At 39.9% G+C, this 17,822-nt stretch overlaps 2 protein-coding genes across 2 annotated transcripts in view; both read right to left on the reverse strand.

Moving 5' to 3' along the window:
* Positions 1–17,822, reverse strand: part of LOC105030138 (sialoadhesin-like) — a 31,203-nt gene that overhangs the window by 2,079 nt on the left and 11,302 nt on the right. The gene's annotated exons all lie outside the window — the stretch shown is intronic.
* LOC117594881 lies at positions 5,096–10,167 on the reverse strand. The gene is made up of 6 exons (XM_034294317.1): positions 10,028–10,167; positions 9,733–9,820; positions 9,584–9,638; positions 9,259–9,488; positions 7,572–8,989; positions 5,096–5,155 (listed from the first exon to the last, which is right to left on the reverse strand). Exons 1-5 carry the CDS (start codon positions 10,041–10,043, stop codon positions 8,911–8,913), a joined length of 468 nt encoding a protein of 155 aa, XP_034150208.1. The 5' UTR covers positions 10,044–10,167; the 3' UTR covers positions 5,096–5,155; positions 7,572–8,910.

Raw genomic sequence — 17,822 nt, forward strand, 5'->3', positions numbered from 1 at the left:
TCATGATGTCTGGGATATGTGTAAGAACAGGGTATGTCCACTGATGACCCCTTCAAGGCACAGATACTCTGAGAGGTGTAAGTCACACTCCAACACTTTTGACCTGAGATGACAAATAGACAATAGAACAAATTTCTATCTGTCATATGTTGTTATATATTTATAATCAAATAAAAGATACATGTTTTTCCATCCATCGACACACAATACACCATTTTTTTATGTTTGCCAATTTATAAAAATGAAAATAATGAAATAGCTCATGTACATTATTTAAGAATGCACACACATCAGTAGATGTAAGATGAAAACCAAGCCATGAAGAAACTTTCAGCAGTGTTGATGCAAACATCCAGGGAAGTTAAAAACATTTTAACTCCCTCTGCAATCTGACAGCTTCAATGGATCTATAAGAAAGAATGGGAGAAACTCCCCAAATCCAGCTCTGCAAAACTGATAGACTTGTTCAACAAGACTTGATTGCCGTCAGGAATTCACAGACAAGGGAAAACCAAAATCAGCAGGAGCAAAGGAACAAAAGAGCTAGACGAGGTTAAAACACAGGTAGCACAGGTCTTATACACAGGTGAATAATTAAAATATGTAAAGAAACGGCTTGGTAGAGTTGCACAGAGACCAACAATACCTCACAACAGCAATGAGAACTGAACTGAATATACATGGAAACAGAGCAGGGCCTGGTCTCAACACAGGTCATCAATATTCAGGTGATGAGGGGGCGTGGTGGAAAGTGTAACTGGTCGGTCTGAAGTTGGAACCGGTCGGTGTTAAGGTGGAACCAGTCGTGGTGGAACCGGTCGGTGTGAAGGTGGAACCAGTCGTGGTGAAACCAGTCGGTGTGAAGGTGGAACCAGTCGTGGTGGATCTGGTCTGGGTAAAGGTGGTTCCGGTTGGTGTGGATGCGGTCGGGGTGAAGGTGGAACCGGTTGTGGTGGATGCGGTCGGTGTGAAGGAGTGCAGGATGATGGAAGTGGACCAGGAATGGTCATGATCATTGCTGATTAAGGAGCTTCTAGAATGTCTGAATAACGGGTCTGAATACTAACGTTTGATCGATATTTCAGTTTTTCATTTACCCAAAAAAGTGGCTAAAAACCTTTGAACGTGTTGTCATAATGGGTCTTTTTTTGTATAGATTGAGAGCAGAATTTTTTTTTTATAATCATCTATGTATTCAGTCTTTACAACAACAAAATGTGGGTAAAGTGGTCAGAATAATTTCCAAAGGCTCTGTAACTATATCTATCACCAGAAACTTACTAGATGCTGTTAATAGTCAGGGGTTGATGGTAGGTAAAATAAAGATTGAATATTAAAATATATTAATTCCTTAACTGGCAAAAACTGATAACAACAAAGAATTGTATTCGTATTCCACACTTACACATTGCAGGAGATCGGAGGATATCATGGCCTTTAACACCACAGGAGTAACTGTCTATTTCACTGAAGTAGTTAACATACAAGCTGGAAGTGTCCTCTTGAACAGGTTGTTCATTCTTGAACCACATGTAGGTGGGGTTGTCAGTCAGAGGACAGGATGTGAGACAGGTCAGTGTTACAGTCTCTCCCTCAGTCACTGTATCAGGACTCATCTTCACCTGTAGATCTGAATACAGAGCAAATTACAGTGACATTGACCAGTTAAATGTTATTGACTAAAAGAAAAGAAACCAGACAGCAAATAGAATTCAGTGAATATACAAATGATCATGTGCTCACTCTTACCTGTGACAGTCAGAGTTGTTCCAGGGAAACTATGACCCCATTCAAAGTTATACGTTTTAAAAGTAAAACGATACTCAGCTGAGTCCTCCTCTTTTAGATCTGTGATTCTCAGGGTGAAGGGACCACTGGATCTTGTACTCTCTTGGTCAGGATACTGCACCCGACCTGCATACCCTGGGTCTGTGGTTAGGTCCTCAGGGATCAACTTATCCCTCCACCTACCACTCTGTTTAGGACTAAACCACAGTGATGATGTGACAGGATCATGACCAACATAAGTACAGGATATGTCCACTGATGACCCCTTCAAGGCACAAATTCCTCTCTTAGTGTATAATAATTTGTTACAGGACTGTCCAAAGATACCTGAAACACAGTGATGTCAGAATACTGTAATATAATCTCTGTTATTTCTATGAATGCTTACAGTTCTCATATGACAGTGAAATCAACACAATGTTATACAGAGTTGACATGATGTATTAAATAAACACTCACACACTGTAGGAGAGTGGAGATCCTCATGACCTTTCACAGAACAGGAATAACTGTCTACAAAATTACTGGAGACTGGGTCTTTGTACTGGGGGGAGGAGCTCTCATCTATCTGTTGTCCGTTCTTGTACCAGATGTAGGTGGGGTTACCAGTCAGAGAACAGGATGTGATACAGGTCAGTGTCTTCTTATTGTTTCGTTCTCCCAATTGCACCTGAAGATCTGAAGGGACAGGATATATAAACAACATTGTGGAACTTTAGCTAGTCAAAACTATTTACGCTGGGGGTATAAATCAGCCCTGATCTAGCAGCCGTTATCCACCTGTACACCATCTATATATTCATATAATGTATTATTGTGTTAACTATACTTTTGTTGTAGGTGAACACTTTATATGAACCAAGGTACCAGTACCTGTGACAGACAGGGTGATATATGAACTAGATGTCCATGAATATCCAGTTTGAAAACTGAAGTAATATGATGTTGAGTCCTTCTCCCTCAGATCTGTGATTCTCAGGGTACAGTCATTGTCATTATTCCCAAGGTACAATACACGACCTGTAGACTTATCTGGGATTTTAGTCCAGATCCATTTCCAGTAATACCATTCAGTTGCTGTGACTGTGTAACCCCTGGGATATGTGAAAGAGCAGGACAGATCCACTGTTGACCCCTTCAAGGCACAGATACTTTGAGAGGAGTGGTTCACATTCCATTCATCCTGACCCAGTACCACTGAAACACAGTCAGACATATCACAAGAGGATTTCTTTTGCACTGGCATCTGGCACCTTTTGAATCATTCTGACATCTGGGTTTTGCCCCACTTTGTTTTGCGTAGTTGTGTGGATGGAAACAGATGGATACGGATAATGTTCAAGAAAAACATTTAAGACAAAACACACCAGAATAATATTTAATTTCCACTTTGGCAAATGTGTGTAGATTGATAAACAGATCATGTTCAAGAGTACATACCTGTTGCTGTGAAGAGAAAGACCACCAACACACTTCCTGTTGATCTCAAGGACATTGTTGTATCTCCGTCCCTGTTGTCTTAGAAACACATGAACGACAACTCACTATATAACTGTGAGTCACTACATCTAACATTCAGAAGTGTAAACTGTAGATGGTGTACAGGAAGACCTTACTGAAAATGAACCAGGCTAACTTTGTTTTGTATGATATTGTATTGTGTGGTTGTCTATGTGAATACTGTATTTATGTTGGATTGGGGTTAAACGCCTCCCTGGATTAACCCCCCCCCCCCCCCCCCCCCCTGTAATTTTCCACCCAACCACCAAATGTCTGCAAATGTTATATCCACACATTCCTTGGTTGCCATTGTTCTTGTTCATCTAGAAAATTGTGTTGAATCATCTAAACCGGAATAAGTAATGCCACAAAAACTATTTTGACAAATGTTGATCCTACTTTTCTTCATTTAGAAATTATTTTGGTATATTTTGTAAAAAAATTCTAGCTCAAAATGTACTGAAATAGAAGAAAAGTTAGTGTTTCGTTTAATCGCTAGTTTACTGAGCATATGTTAACATCTAATATAATATCAATTAGCACTGATATTGACTGAATTGCTCAACATTATTGATTTAATATTTTTACATATTTAAATACATGTTTGTAATAGTAATAAATGTTGTACATAGCTTTTTGCCTTTGGATATTGGAATGTGCGCTATCACAGGTTTGTTAACCCACTTAAATACCGCTATTAAGATTGGATACTTTTTCAATGGTACAGTATAGATTACATTGACAGAATGATTTTGACACCTATTTATGTAATACATCTTAAATGGGGGTAAAAAGTAAAACAGAGGAAATTTTTCTCCATAGAGAGGGGCATTTTGCCCCCGATAGTGGAGTAAAACACCCCATTTACATAGTTTGGCATTCAGTTAAGTTGCAATAAAAAAGAGTCATTCTGGCCAATATTTTGTTTTTGTCTAATTGTATTTCTCTGACTATAGTCAATATGTTATACAATATAGAAATTTCACCAAACATTGCTTTTCTGAGCCTGAAAATACAGGTTTCCCCCCAAGTTACCCTACTCTGTATATATCTATTGTATTGTATGGTTGTCTATGTGAGTCCTCTATATAATGTGTGTATATCTATTTCATTGTATGGTTGTCTATGTGAATCTTCTATATATTATATGTATATCTATTTCATTGTATGGTTGTCCATGTGAGTCCTCTATATAATGTATGTATATCTATTTCATTGTATGGTTGTCTATGTGAATCTTCTATATAATATATGTATATCTATTTCATTGTATGGTTGTCTATGTGAATCCTCTACATAATGTATGTATATCTATTTCATTGTATGGTTGTCTATGTGAATCTTCTATATAATGTATGTATATCTATTGTATTGTATGGGTGTTTATGTGAATACTCTATATAATGTATGCATGTCTATTGTATTGTATGGGTGTCTATGTGAATACTCTATATTAGGTATGTATGTCTATTGTACTGTATGGTTGTCTAAGTGAATACTCTGTATAATGTATGTATGTCTATTGTATTGTATGGTTGTCTATGTGAATACTCTATATAATGTATGTAGGTCTTTTATTTTGTATGATTGTCTAAGTTTAAACTCTATATTCTGTATATCTGTAATGTGTCTGAAGTGTCATATGTCTTTCTTTGTCTGTTCACAGAAATGCTGTGGATTCCAAAGGATATATCATAGTTATCATCCACATCTTCATCAACACCACAAACACCAATAGCTCATTTCTTTTTCACTCATATATCCAATAAGAGCTAAATATCATCAAGCCTGCAATGTCATCACTCACACTATGTACTGAAGAAGAGGTCTTGTGGCGCATCTGTCAAGCTGCTAGCGCTTCTGAAACCTAGTGACGGAAATAAGTGGTTGTTTTGTGGTTGACATTAGGTTGTCGGAGCAAGATGTAACTGAAGCAGAACGGCCCTTCCCTTCCTTAAAGATTATCAGACCACCATGTCAGAAATGACTGTTTCTTAATAGAAAATGTATAGCAGGTGTCTTTCTCTGTTTGGCCATACATTATAGGGAAAACCCCCTATCCCATGTGCAGAAATCAGAATAATAACGTCTTGCCTTGCCCCTCTGAGATCTACATGGAACGGTTCAAATATTCATGGACTGCACCTCTGTCACTTCATGAATGTCTGATGTGGTACTATGTTACCATACTATGGGCAACATTACAATACCTGTGGCACTGAAAGTAAGACATACTTCCAAAATGGGCTCCCTTAAGCTGTATATGAAGTGATATGTTGCAAAGTCTCTGCTAGTATTTCAAGTACATGACATTCTCGTGCTCAAAAGTCTGTAGGTTGATAAACAGGGCGACATAAATGATCATATCCTGCCTGTCACTGACCATAGAAAGACAACCAACACACCTTCTGTTGTAGTTAAGACCATTGTTGTATCCCCCTGCCTGTAGTCATAGAAACATAAACAACAACTGACATTTTTACTGTTAAAACAACCCACTCATTTACTGTTAGAAGCAGAGGATGTTGTGTTGTTCTGGTGTTGTGTGGTGGCCGAGAGGCTCAATGAGAACTATAGTATTCACCCCCTTGGACGTTTTCATATTTTCTAGTGTTACAACATGAATTAAAAATGTTTTTGATTAGAGGAGTTCCTGCCATTGCATGTTTTCGATTAATTGCTTCTCTGGGATCTCTCAAAAGTCTTACCAATCTCAAAACCCTTACCAGTCTTAAACACAAATACTTCAAGCTGATCTTCACACTTCTGAGCCTATTTCTGAACCAAACCCACAGACTAAACCTTATTCTCCACCTAATCCTAACCTGAACCCATACCCTAACCCTAATCCTGAACCTAACTCTCTTCTTTAGCCTAACCTTAACCCATGCCCATACCCTAATCCTGAACCTAACTCTCTTCTTTAGCCTAACCTTAACCCATGCCCTAACCCTAATCCTGAACCTAACTCTCTTCTTTAGCCTAACCTTAACCCATACCCTAACCCTAATCCTGAACCTAACTCTCTTCTTTAGCCTAACCTTAACCCATACCCTAACCCTAATCCTGAACCTAACTCTCTTCTTTAGCCTAACCTTAACCCATACCCTAACCCTAATCCTGAACCTAACTCTCTTCTTTAGCCTAACCTTAACCCATACCCTAACCCTAATCCTGAACCTAACTCTCATCCTTAGCCTAACCTTAACCCATACCCTAACCCTAATCCTGAACCTAACTCTCATCCTTAGCCTAACCTTAACCCATACCCTAACCCTAATCCTGAACCTAACTCTCATCCTTAGCCTAACCTTAACCCATACCTTAACCCTAATCCTGAACCTAACTCTCTTCTTTAGCCTAACCTTAACCCATACCCTAACCCTAATCCTGAACCTAACTCTCATCCTTAGCCTAACCTTAACCCATACCCTAACCCTAATCCTGAACCTAACTCTCATCCTTAGCCTATCCTTAACCCATACCCTAACCCTAATCCTGAACTTAACTCTCATCCTTAGCCTAACCTGAACCCATACCCTAACCCTAATCCTGAACCTAACTCTCATCCTTAGCCTAACCTTAACCCATACCCTAAGGCTCATTCTCAACCTAGCCCTCATCGGTAGCACTTTATTTGGCAGGATAGAAACAATGAGGTAAAAACAAGGTTATTTCCAGGAAATAACATTAAAAAAAGAGGAACAACTTGGCAACAACATGGTAACTACACATCAATAGTAAGCATGTTTCAGCAGCAAATAGTAGGCAACTGCTAGGAACGTTGTATTGAAAAAGTTTTGTAACTGAGACGGCAACACTAAACAAGGGCATGCTAGTCACCCATTTATCATTGTTTGTTTATGCTGAAATAACAAGGAAACTGTAAGGAAATTTACACAAACAAGTACAGAATGAATACCGCGACAACCACAATAGAATATGTGAACCACGTCAGAATATGTCACCAGTTGATATGACGTACACCGGTATTTCATTACTTTCCTGACATTACTGTTATTTCAGCACAATTCATTGTTAAACTCCCCTGTATTCACAATTCTACAAAGCATAGTTTTACTGCAATGCTTTTGTGCTATTAAGGTGAAATACATCATTAGCCTTCACCCTTTTCAAACGTTGTTAACCTTTTATTCCATGTTTATTTCGAGTGTACCTATCGGTTCCTTGGATATTCATTGTTCTTTCCACATTCATATTGTTGCCACTAGTAATGGTCAGAATTCTATGTTTGTGTCACTGTAACTAACCCCTTTACTCACCTGTTAGCTCCATAATACCATGCGTAGTTGCAATTCCAATGGCTGTCCTCCTATTACTATGCAATTTACCAGTATTAGCTTTCTTCTTTCCACTTTGTTTTAATGTCTCTCTTTCAGTGTAGCTGCGGTATAACGGCCGAACTTCGCCCCTGCAAACTAAAGCAAAGGTCTTCCTTACTAAAACCCTGCAATTTAACCAGTTGCTTCTTTATAATTTCAACACAGATGTGTCCAGTAGCCCCAATGTCATCATCAGATCATCCCAAAAAAAGAGGTTTTGCTACTGATCAACACAGAAATACCATGATATCAGTGAAAAATAACATCTACAACTTCTAAAAGAATTACCAACACAAGACAGCAAATAATAGCTGGAGTATTCACCCCCTTCTGTTAATATTTGACAGGGGCCCCATTGGCAGGATGTCTGGACACAACAGTGTTTGCCAGTTTCTTTCCACAACATCGCTTAAGCTTTATCAAGTTGGACGGGGACCTTTCCCTAACAAGGGTTTTCAACTCTGTATTTTCAAATGGATTGAGGCTTTGACCGGGCCACTACAGGAAATTCACCTCATTTTATTATGTTTTGGTTCCTCGTCCTACTTGAAAATGAATCATCTCTCAAGTCCCCGGCATCTAGAAGACATGAACAGGTGTTCTACCAGGATGTGCATCTATCTTCAAATGTCTCACAGTCACAGTCTTTCCAGGCCCTGATGTAAAGAATCATCCCCACAGCATCAATCAATTCATCAAATGTATTGTTAAAGCCCTTTTTACATCAGCAGTTGTCACAAGGTGCTTCACGGTAAGGATGATGTTGTCAGGATGATGTGTGGTGTTTGGCTGGTACCAAACAGAACTTATCGCTGAGGTCAAAAAGCTTTATTTTGCAGAAATTAATAAACGTAATTAACGTGTAAATGTATACCAGAAAACATAACTCTTGATAAAATATATTTGCTTATGTTGTTGGCATCTGCAGTGTAAACAATATAACCAACTCCATAAACGATTTCTAAAGATAGTAGTTTTGTGGCGTTTTATGTCATGATTATGTGTCCTGTACATCAGAAATGTATGTGCATTCTAGAACTTATTCCAGCCAATCAATCAGCAACAAATATTCAACAACGCTGTGGAATATAGTAAGTAAATGCCTCCCTCAAAGGAACATATAAAATCTGTGTGGACATTGAGAGTGCCGACTTCAGATATAAAAAGCAAAAATGTTGCTCAGTCGGTAGAAAACGGAGCATGGATTCAATTAACACTAGGTCCAGTGATACTAAAGATCCAACTTCCTGTCTTCTGTTGCGATCAGGTCTTGTTATGTTCAGGGCCCCGTGGGTCTGGTTGTGTTGACTGTGCTGTAGATAACAGAGAGGTCCCCTTCAGCTCCATGTGCCAGAGGTCTAAAGAGAGACAGAATTCAAGCAGAATTCAAACTTCTTCCGTTTTAGACTCTGGGCAGGAATAGTGTTGTTATTGTTCCTTACTCTAACAAGTGAATAAGGATTAAACTGTGGTTTATGAAGCTTGTGACAAGTACAATATGTTTTCTTGTCATTTTCTGTTAACAATCTGGTTACAATAGTCAAACAGTATAATTGAAATGACCTCGATGCTGTCTGTCCATTACAACTTTTGACTCTATATTGATGTAATGACAGAATATACTCACTGGTGGGCAGCACTGGTACAGTTGAATTTCACAGCAGCATACTGGACATCCTGTTCCTGGTGATGAGACAGTTGGATGCTGGAGTAAAGAGGTACTTCCTGTTTCTTGGAGGAAGAGTAGTGGATGCTGTCACAGTGAAGGTCATCCTGGTTGACTGTGTCTGCTGTCTGTGCTGCAGTAGAGGTCATGACCATGTCTGATATGTTCTCATACATAGGACTGGAGTCTGTCTGATTGGACAAGAGGACAATATGAGGTCAGCATTAGGACACATTGATAAATCATAACAATCATCACAGTAATCTTCTGAATCCAACAGACTCACCTGTCCATCATCTGTTTTGTATGTTGTATCAGAGGGTGATGTAGAATAATGTCTCCTGTTTTTCAAATTAATTAATGATTGTCTTAATCGATGTATTAATGAATGAATTAATGCTTTTTGGAAAAATAAATCTATGAATTCCCCCTCACCTGAACAAGATGAATCCAGAGAGACAGAGGATGAGAACCAAAACAACCACTGTGATACCAACAACCACAGAGACTAAGGCCTTTTTCCCTAAAATACAATGTGGAGGAATAGATGGCATTTTATGATGAACTAACAACACATGGGCCATTATTTCTAAAGGCTAATTATTCAATATTTGTTGAAATTACCTACAACTTTAAATGAAAACAAAATGCAATATGCCAATAATGTTTAATGATTAGGAAACCATGAGACATTTAATTTTCTAAGTTTGAATTGAAGGTGAAATATTACCTGCTACAATGATCATCAGAGCTGTAGAGATGTTAGATCCTCTTCCATTCTGAGCCTCACAGTGATATTCTCCACTGTCCTCAGATGTGATGGTAGTGATGCTGTAACTCTGTCTTGATGCTTTTGGTGAGGTTACAGTCTTCTTGTACCAGGTGTATTTGTCCACAGGTGGGTTGGCATCACTGCTGCAGGTCAGAGTCACTGAACTGCCCTCCACTATTTCACCAGAGGGACTGATTGAAACTGAGGTATTTCTTGGGCCATCTGGGGGACATTATAATAGAATGCAATGTTTTAAAACAATTAATTACTTAAGATGGCATCATAGAACTGAGACTCATGTTATGATTGTACAAGTTACATAATATACTAATAGCTCTACATATCATGATGTAATTATTAATTGAGGCTTTTGTTTTCCTGTTTTATATGTTGGCATTAACTAATGGAAACATCAGAGGGTTAGGTGTACTTACAATGAACGTCCACATACACAGAGGAAGAGTTGAGACATCCATATATATTCTCAGCCTCACAGTAATATTCTCCACTGTCCTCAGATCTGATGTTAGTGATGCTGTAATTCTGTCCTGATGCTTTTGGTGAGGTTACAGTCTTCTTGTACCAGGTGTATTTGTCCACAGGTGGGTTGGCATCACTGCTGCAGGTCAGAGTCACTGAACTGCCCTCCACTATTTCACCAGAGGGACTGACTGACACTGAGGGGATCTTTGGGCCATCTGGTGGACATTGTGTTTAAAATACAGTGTTTTAAAGCAAATAATGTCTTTAGATGGTATTATGGAACCAGGACTTATATCATGATTGTACAAGTTACATAATGTACTATCAGCTCAATGTTGCTCAAGAATGTAAGTATTAATTGAAGCTTTAGGTTTAATGTTTGATATGTTGGCATAGACTAGTGAAAACATCACAGAGTTAGGCGTACTTACAATGAACGTCCACAGACACAGAGAAAGAGTTGAGACGTCCATATTTATTCTCAGCCTCACAGTAATATTCTCCACTGTCCTCAGATCTGATGTAAGTGATGCTGTAACTCTGTCCTGATGCTTTTGGTGAGGTTATAGTCTTCTTGTACCAGGTGTATTTGTCCACAGGTGGGTTGGCATCACTGCTGCAGGTCAGAGTCACTGAACTGCCCTCCATTATTTCACCAGATGGACTGACTGAAACTGAGGTGTTCTTTGGCTCATCTGTTAGAAAATATGAATTTGAAGTGGCATTGTAACATTCTTGACATATTGAGACACAACAAGACCCAACCTTAATCCGAACCTAAATATCACTGACACAGAAAATATGATTTAATATAATGTACCCATAGTTATATCAGCCTTATGTACATACTTATATCACTGGTAGTTATACCAACCTATAACTGGTAGTTATACCAGCCTTATGTACGTAATTACATCAGCCTCATATACATAATTATACCAGCCTTATGTACGTAGTTATATCAGCCTCATATACGTAGTTATACCAGCCTTATGTACGTAGTTATATCAGCCTCATATACGTAGTTATACCAGCCTTATGTACGTAGTTATATCAGCCTTATGTAAGTAGTTATATCAGCCTCATATACTTACACATGATGGTTAGAGTCTCTTCAGTAGAATGGAGATCAACTCTCCCTTTTACACCACAAGAGTATCTTCCTGCATCTTCCCTGCTGACCGGGTCTCGGATCAGCCTGTTAGAACTGGTTTCCTGGTCTGGGATCAGCCTGTTAGAACCGGTTTCTGGGCGGGTGACACGTTGTCCATTCTTGTACCAGATGAATTCTGGGACGGCATCCAGAGTACATCTGGTTTTACACCTCAGCGTCAGTCTTCCGCCCTCTGACACGGATGTTGGATTCATGTCCAACAGGACATCTGAGGGGGACAAGGTGATCCTCAATTACACACTGACCTGATAGCCTTCTACTGCTAATGTTGGAAATGCATTACCTGTCACAGTCAAGATCACCCCAGGAAGGCCAGAAAATCTGCCATCATTTGTTGTTAATAATCTGAATTTGTATTCAGCGGAGTCACTCTCTCTCAGGTCTTTAATTGTCATGGTGTGTTGTTTCCATGGGTTCCTGTATGTCACACGACCCAGATAGTCTGGATCAGAACGGAGATCCACAGGGTCCTTCTTTGTAAACCAGAATGATCCTTGTTCTCTATGATCACTAGGGTGAGTGTAGGAGCAGGTAATGTCCACTGATGACCCCTTCAAGACACAGATTCTCCTCTTGGTGTAAGTCACACTCCAACAATTTGAACCATGAAAACCTGAAACATGAAAAGATTATATATGTTGTTTGTGGGGTCAGGCTACTTTACCATCCTCAGTGTATTGTAAATTAATAACATTTTTATCTGTCATGATTTTAAATAGTCATTGATCTCCACTCACATACGGCCGGAGAAGGAAGACCCTCATGCCTGTCTGTAGTACAGTAGTAGCACCCACTCTCATGCCGAGGGAATGTCGGGCTTGTTTTTATTCCATTCTTGTACCAGATGTAGGTGGGGTTTTCTGGCAGTGTACAGGTACTGCTACAGGTCAGTAATATTTGACTTGACCCTTGATCTGACACCCCTACCTTCAGGCCTGCATGAAGAGTATTACAATGTTCCATCATTTAACACCGTTTCCTGGTTGATTTGGCGGGGATGTAACCATAATGAACGGTGAAAAACACTTAGGGTCCCTGTGCCAGGGCATTCATCGATTACAGGCAGATATGGTGATAATAACGAAACACTTTCTTAACATTTCATAATCTAACATCCTGTATTTATATCTATCTGTCGTGACAGTCTGAGTTAATTTCTGTCGTCATTTGTTCAAGGAATCCACAAAGACCAGTCAGCTGTAGATGTGCCCAGTGCTGGTTAGGCACCTGGTTAAATTAAGGGAAATGCTTTGTTTGATTGCTTGTCAGGTGTAGCAGTACAGTACCTGTGAGACTGAGAATGTATCCATGTGAGCCAACATTCCATGCAGAGTTTTCGGTTTTATAGCTGAGGTAGTATGTCGCTCTGTCAGTCTCCCGTAAATCTGCAATCTTCAGGGCGCAGTCTTCCTGTGCCGTTCCAAGGTACTCGACACGACCTTCGTACTGAGGGTCCCATCTCAGATCGTACGGCTCTCTGTTTAACCTGTCTTTATGCCAGACTGTCTCTGTGACCCGGGGCCAGCTGGGGATTGGACAGGGGAGGGTCACAAAGGACCCCTTTAAAGCGCAGACGTCCTTCACCTCATGTTGCCCCTGAACACCTGAAGCACAGTCACACCTCAGAAATCAACCACACCTCAGAACACAACCATACCTCAGAACTCAACCACACCTCAGAACTCAACCACACCTCAGAACTCAACCATACCTCAGAACTCAACCACACCTCAGAACTCAACCATACCTCAGAACTCAACCACACCTCAGAACTCAACCACACCTCAGAACTCAACCACACCTCAGAATTCAACCACACCTCAGAACTCAACCACACCTCAGAACTCAACCACACCTCAGAACTCAACCACACCTCAGAACTCAACCAGTAGAACTAAATGTGCAGTAGAAAACTACAATATATTGCATTGAAACAAAGGTACACTCACTACAAATGTACTGCATGGAAGGAGGATGTGGCTGACAACATTTTAACACTGAGTGAGTGGGATTGGAGACCGAAAGTGTCACTCACTGAGGTGTGGAAAAACTGCTATTTGAAATGAAGTGGAGTTGCCCAGCATCCCTGTTATTAGTTTTGTCTATTTGATAAACAGGGTTTTTACAAGATAAGACTGAGACCATACCTGTCACAGACCAGAGAAAGAGCACAAACACACTTCCTGTTGTCCTCAACACCATTGTGGTGTCTCCCTGTCGTTATAGAAACAGAAACAACAACACATTGGGTAACTGGGGATACATATACCAGATGCACTGATGTGTTAACTGTTGATGGTGTACAGGCAGCCATTGCTGTATGTTGTTTATTGCATGTTTGTAATGTGTGTGTTGTGTTGTGTGTCCATCTTCCTTAACTGTGGCGGTCCTCGTGAGAGGCAGTTTTTTCTACTGCAATGAAAGAGAACTTCAAAGTTCTTGAAATGTTCCGGATTGCTTGAACTGTTAATTATTTGAGCTGTTAATGTGGAATAATACAGTATTGGCATAATGATGGTCTTATACTATAGAATAAACTCTGGAAAATTAAAAGAAAATAATTATTACCTTTGATTGAGTAGGTGTTTCCAAAATATCTGACTAGCACTGTAAATAAAAGCAGTTTTTAAAGCTTTTTTTTTTAAATCTTCAACTAGGAGTTTAGTGACTGCACTATAATGGAAATGTTGTTGTTATTTAGCTAACTTCCACCAGTCATCCTCAGAATCTGAGTACCCAGGCATGAAGGGCCCTGGTCAGGGAGGCAACCACACAGCAACTCTAAAGGAGGAATCCTGGATGGTCAGGGAGGCAACCACACAGCAACTCTAAAGGAGGAATCCTGGATGGTCAGGGAGGCAACCACACAGCAACTCTAAAGGAGGAATCCTGGATGGTCAGGGAGGCAACCACACAGCAACTCTAAAGGAGGAATCCTGGATGGTCAGGGAGGCAACCACACAGCAACTCTAAAGGAGGAATCCTGGATGGTCAGGGAGGCAACCACACAGCAACTCTAAAGGAGGAATCCTGGATGGTCAGGGAGGCAACCACACAGCAACTCTAAAGGAGGAATCCTGGATGGTCAGGGAGGCAACCACACAGCAACTCTAAAGGAGGAATCCTGGATGGTCAGGGAGGCAACCACACAGCAACTCTAAAGGAGGAATCCTGGATGAAATCCTGCGGAAGTCTGCAAGAAACCTAATGGTGATCAATCTTCCAGCAGGACAATAACCCCAAACATACAGCCGAAGCCTCAATGGAGAGGCTTAATAATAACAAGGTCTATGTCCTGGAGGGGCCCAGTCAAAGCCCAGACTCAATCCAGTTGAGAAAATGTGGAGAGAGTTCAACTTTGCTGTTCACCAAAGATCCCTGTCCAAGTTGATGGAGCCTGAGCAATTTTGCAAAGAAGAAAGGGGAAGAACTGCAGTGTACAGGTGGACAAAACTTGTAAAAATTATCCAAGAAGAATGATTGCCCAACGGCCAAAACTCTTAATTAAATCAATTTAGATTTATTGTTCAAAGTGAAACAAGGGGGATGAATACTTTTGCGAGTCGCTGATGGTACTGCAGAAAAACCCTCCCACTCTGACACTGTAAAAACTGACATTCCTGTAACAACCAAATCCTAACTCAATATTTAGCTAGAAATAAAATATCACCCACAAGTAAACATCTTAATAAAAAGAAAACTTACAAAATAAAGTGATGCTGAGAGTTCTGGCCCGGTCATTCTACTTACAGTCAGCGTGTTGGAACTGACAGTAACTCTGGGTTGATAAATATTACAAAGAGTGATCGCACAAGTAGCTGATGATCAGTTCCTTCCTCTTTATGTCATTTACATTCATTACAAACAGACCAGTGTGTCAGGAAATGGAGCTGACTGCATCTCAACCCAGATTGTGAAGCAGAACACATCTAATTTTCATTTTAAGGCAGGTCCCCGTTTTTTTCAGAAAGTCCCAATGTATTCTATATATTTTTTGTGTTTAATGATTGCACACAGTTTGGTATGGTTATAGGATGTCAGTGTGTTACATTTAACCATGAGATCTTCATTGAACAATTCACCATTTTAATTTCCATTTCTGTGATGTCATTAGATCTATCCTACAAAGCCGTTCCAGTCACTCTCCTCATCCTCCTCTTCATCGTCTTCCCAACAACAGGTGGAGAAAACTGAAGGATCTGAATTGTAACTGAATCCACTATGGCTGTGCACGTGTGACTGACTTCTACACAGATTATATCTGAATATCACTTTGTTTGAAGAGACAGATGAGGATATACTGTACATGGACAGGATTCAATCCAGTCATCATTAGTACACAAGTATTCACACGACACCACATTCACACTAAACCTTTATATGTCAGATCAATTCAAGATGAGAGAAAAAACGTCCAAACCGTCCAACCCCGAGACCTGTTTTTTTTTGGCTATTTCTTGTGGAATTGACAGATGTTGTTGTGTTCAGGTCGTCACGTTCTGGGTTTCTTCACTGTGCTGTAGATCACAGAGGGATCCTCTTCTGTCATTGGTGCTGCTGGTCTGTAGAGAGACAATCCAAAATTCATCTGAATCTGCACCCCAGATGTGACCATGATCCCATTTAGTCCACTACTTCAGACCTGGGCCTATGAAGCTCCTGTCAAAGGTAGTGTGGTACATGTGGAGTAGGGAACCATTTGGAACACATTCTGAACTGTTCTTCAGAACCATCATCAAGTCACTCATTTTGAACTAGTATTGGATTTATAAAAGTAATAAATCAATGGTTGTTACGGTTCCCACTGTTCATGCAAATTGAGGACACTGTCATCTCACAACAGAGAACTAAGTACTGTGTGACTGACAGAAAATACTCACTGGTTATTACAATCCTCAGCTTACAGAGCAACAACATGCGACAGAAACTTTATAAAACTGTCCTTTTCAAAGGGCATTAGCCCAAGGTATGTGTTTTCAAGGTACTGTCCTCTTTTACTTCAACAGTAGTGTAATGCTCTCTACAGCATTTCTTTTTGTTGGATATTTGTAAAGGGGAATCATGTACCTATTTTTTGTGTGCAAATAAATGTCACTCTTATAATAGTTTAAAAATTGAGACTTGTGTAATTATTCCATATTTTTTGTAGTCATTCTATATCAGAACCCATGACATACAATCCAAATAGTCTACAAGTAACATCAGTGTTACCTTTCATTTGATTTGATTTCATTTTGCTTCTACACAAAGAGGTTGCCCCACAGTAAGCATTTTATTGTCAGCATTCTGTCTGACAAAGTCCTATGGGGAGTTTCCATAGGGCATTTTACAATACGCATGACCATACCTTGGCAAATAATGGTCTAAAGTACTGAATTTCATTCTATATTGATCTGCTTTTGCACACAGCTTCACAAGACCTGGTGCTAGGGCTCAGTTGTTTCTGAAGTCATATCAAGTGACCTAGAGGGCTGAAATGTGGTCAGTTCAGAGATGCTTGTTATCCAGCATAAAGAAAAAAACATGTAGTAATTAAAATTATTTTATAATAGTAATTTTATTATAATAGTACAAAAGTGTATATGTCTTGTTGCCATTCTGTAGCCTATTTATTGATTTAACATAAATACCTTGTCTGTATATTCATTACACCTATCTAGTTCTGTTCAAGGATATTTTCATATGGAAGTCCATGGTTTTAAGGGTTCATATGCATGCAGTGCCATAACTTTATCTCTGACGTTTATAACAAACCAAACCATTTGAAAATCGGTGGGAAAATTTGCAAGTTATGGTTATTTAAAAGTACATGCACCATAAAACACAATGTTACGAGTGAGCGAGCGGCCTGTGGCAAGATGGCCGCCATGTGCGGTCGTCGACCTACATTGGCCAACAGCGCGGACAAGGTATCTAGCCTTTATATATGATGTCTATGGCCTCCGCCGACTTGCCTTCTTCCCATAATGCATCCTGGTGCCATGTGTTCTCTAGGTAAGCGACACGTGCACTCACCTGGGCATCCACGTAAAAGGACACGTGATTCATCAGACCCGGCCTCCTTCTTCCATTGCTGCGTGGTCCAGTTCAGTTTTT

Source organism: Esox lucius, chromosome 9 (genome assembly GCF_011004845.1).
Source record: "Esox lucius isolate fEsoLuc1 chromosome 9, fEsoLuc1.pri, whole genome shotgun sequence".
NCBI lineage: Eukaryota > Metazoa > Chordata > Actinopteri > Esociformes > Esocidae > Esox > Esox lucius.

Bases quoted from the DNA above. Each gene is read 5' to 3' on its own strand.
- LOC117594881 (XM_034294317.1), bottom strand. The intron at 9,639-9,732 runs GTGAGGGGGAAT...TTTGAAAAACAG, and splicing joins TCTGGATTCATCTTGTTCAG to GAGACATTATTCTACATCAC. The intron at 9,489-9,583 runs GTGAGTCTGTTG...TTGTCCAATCAG, and splicing joins ACAAAACAGATGATGGACAG to ACAGACTCCAGTCCTATGTA.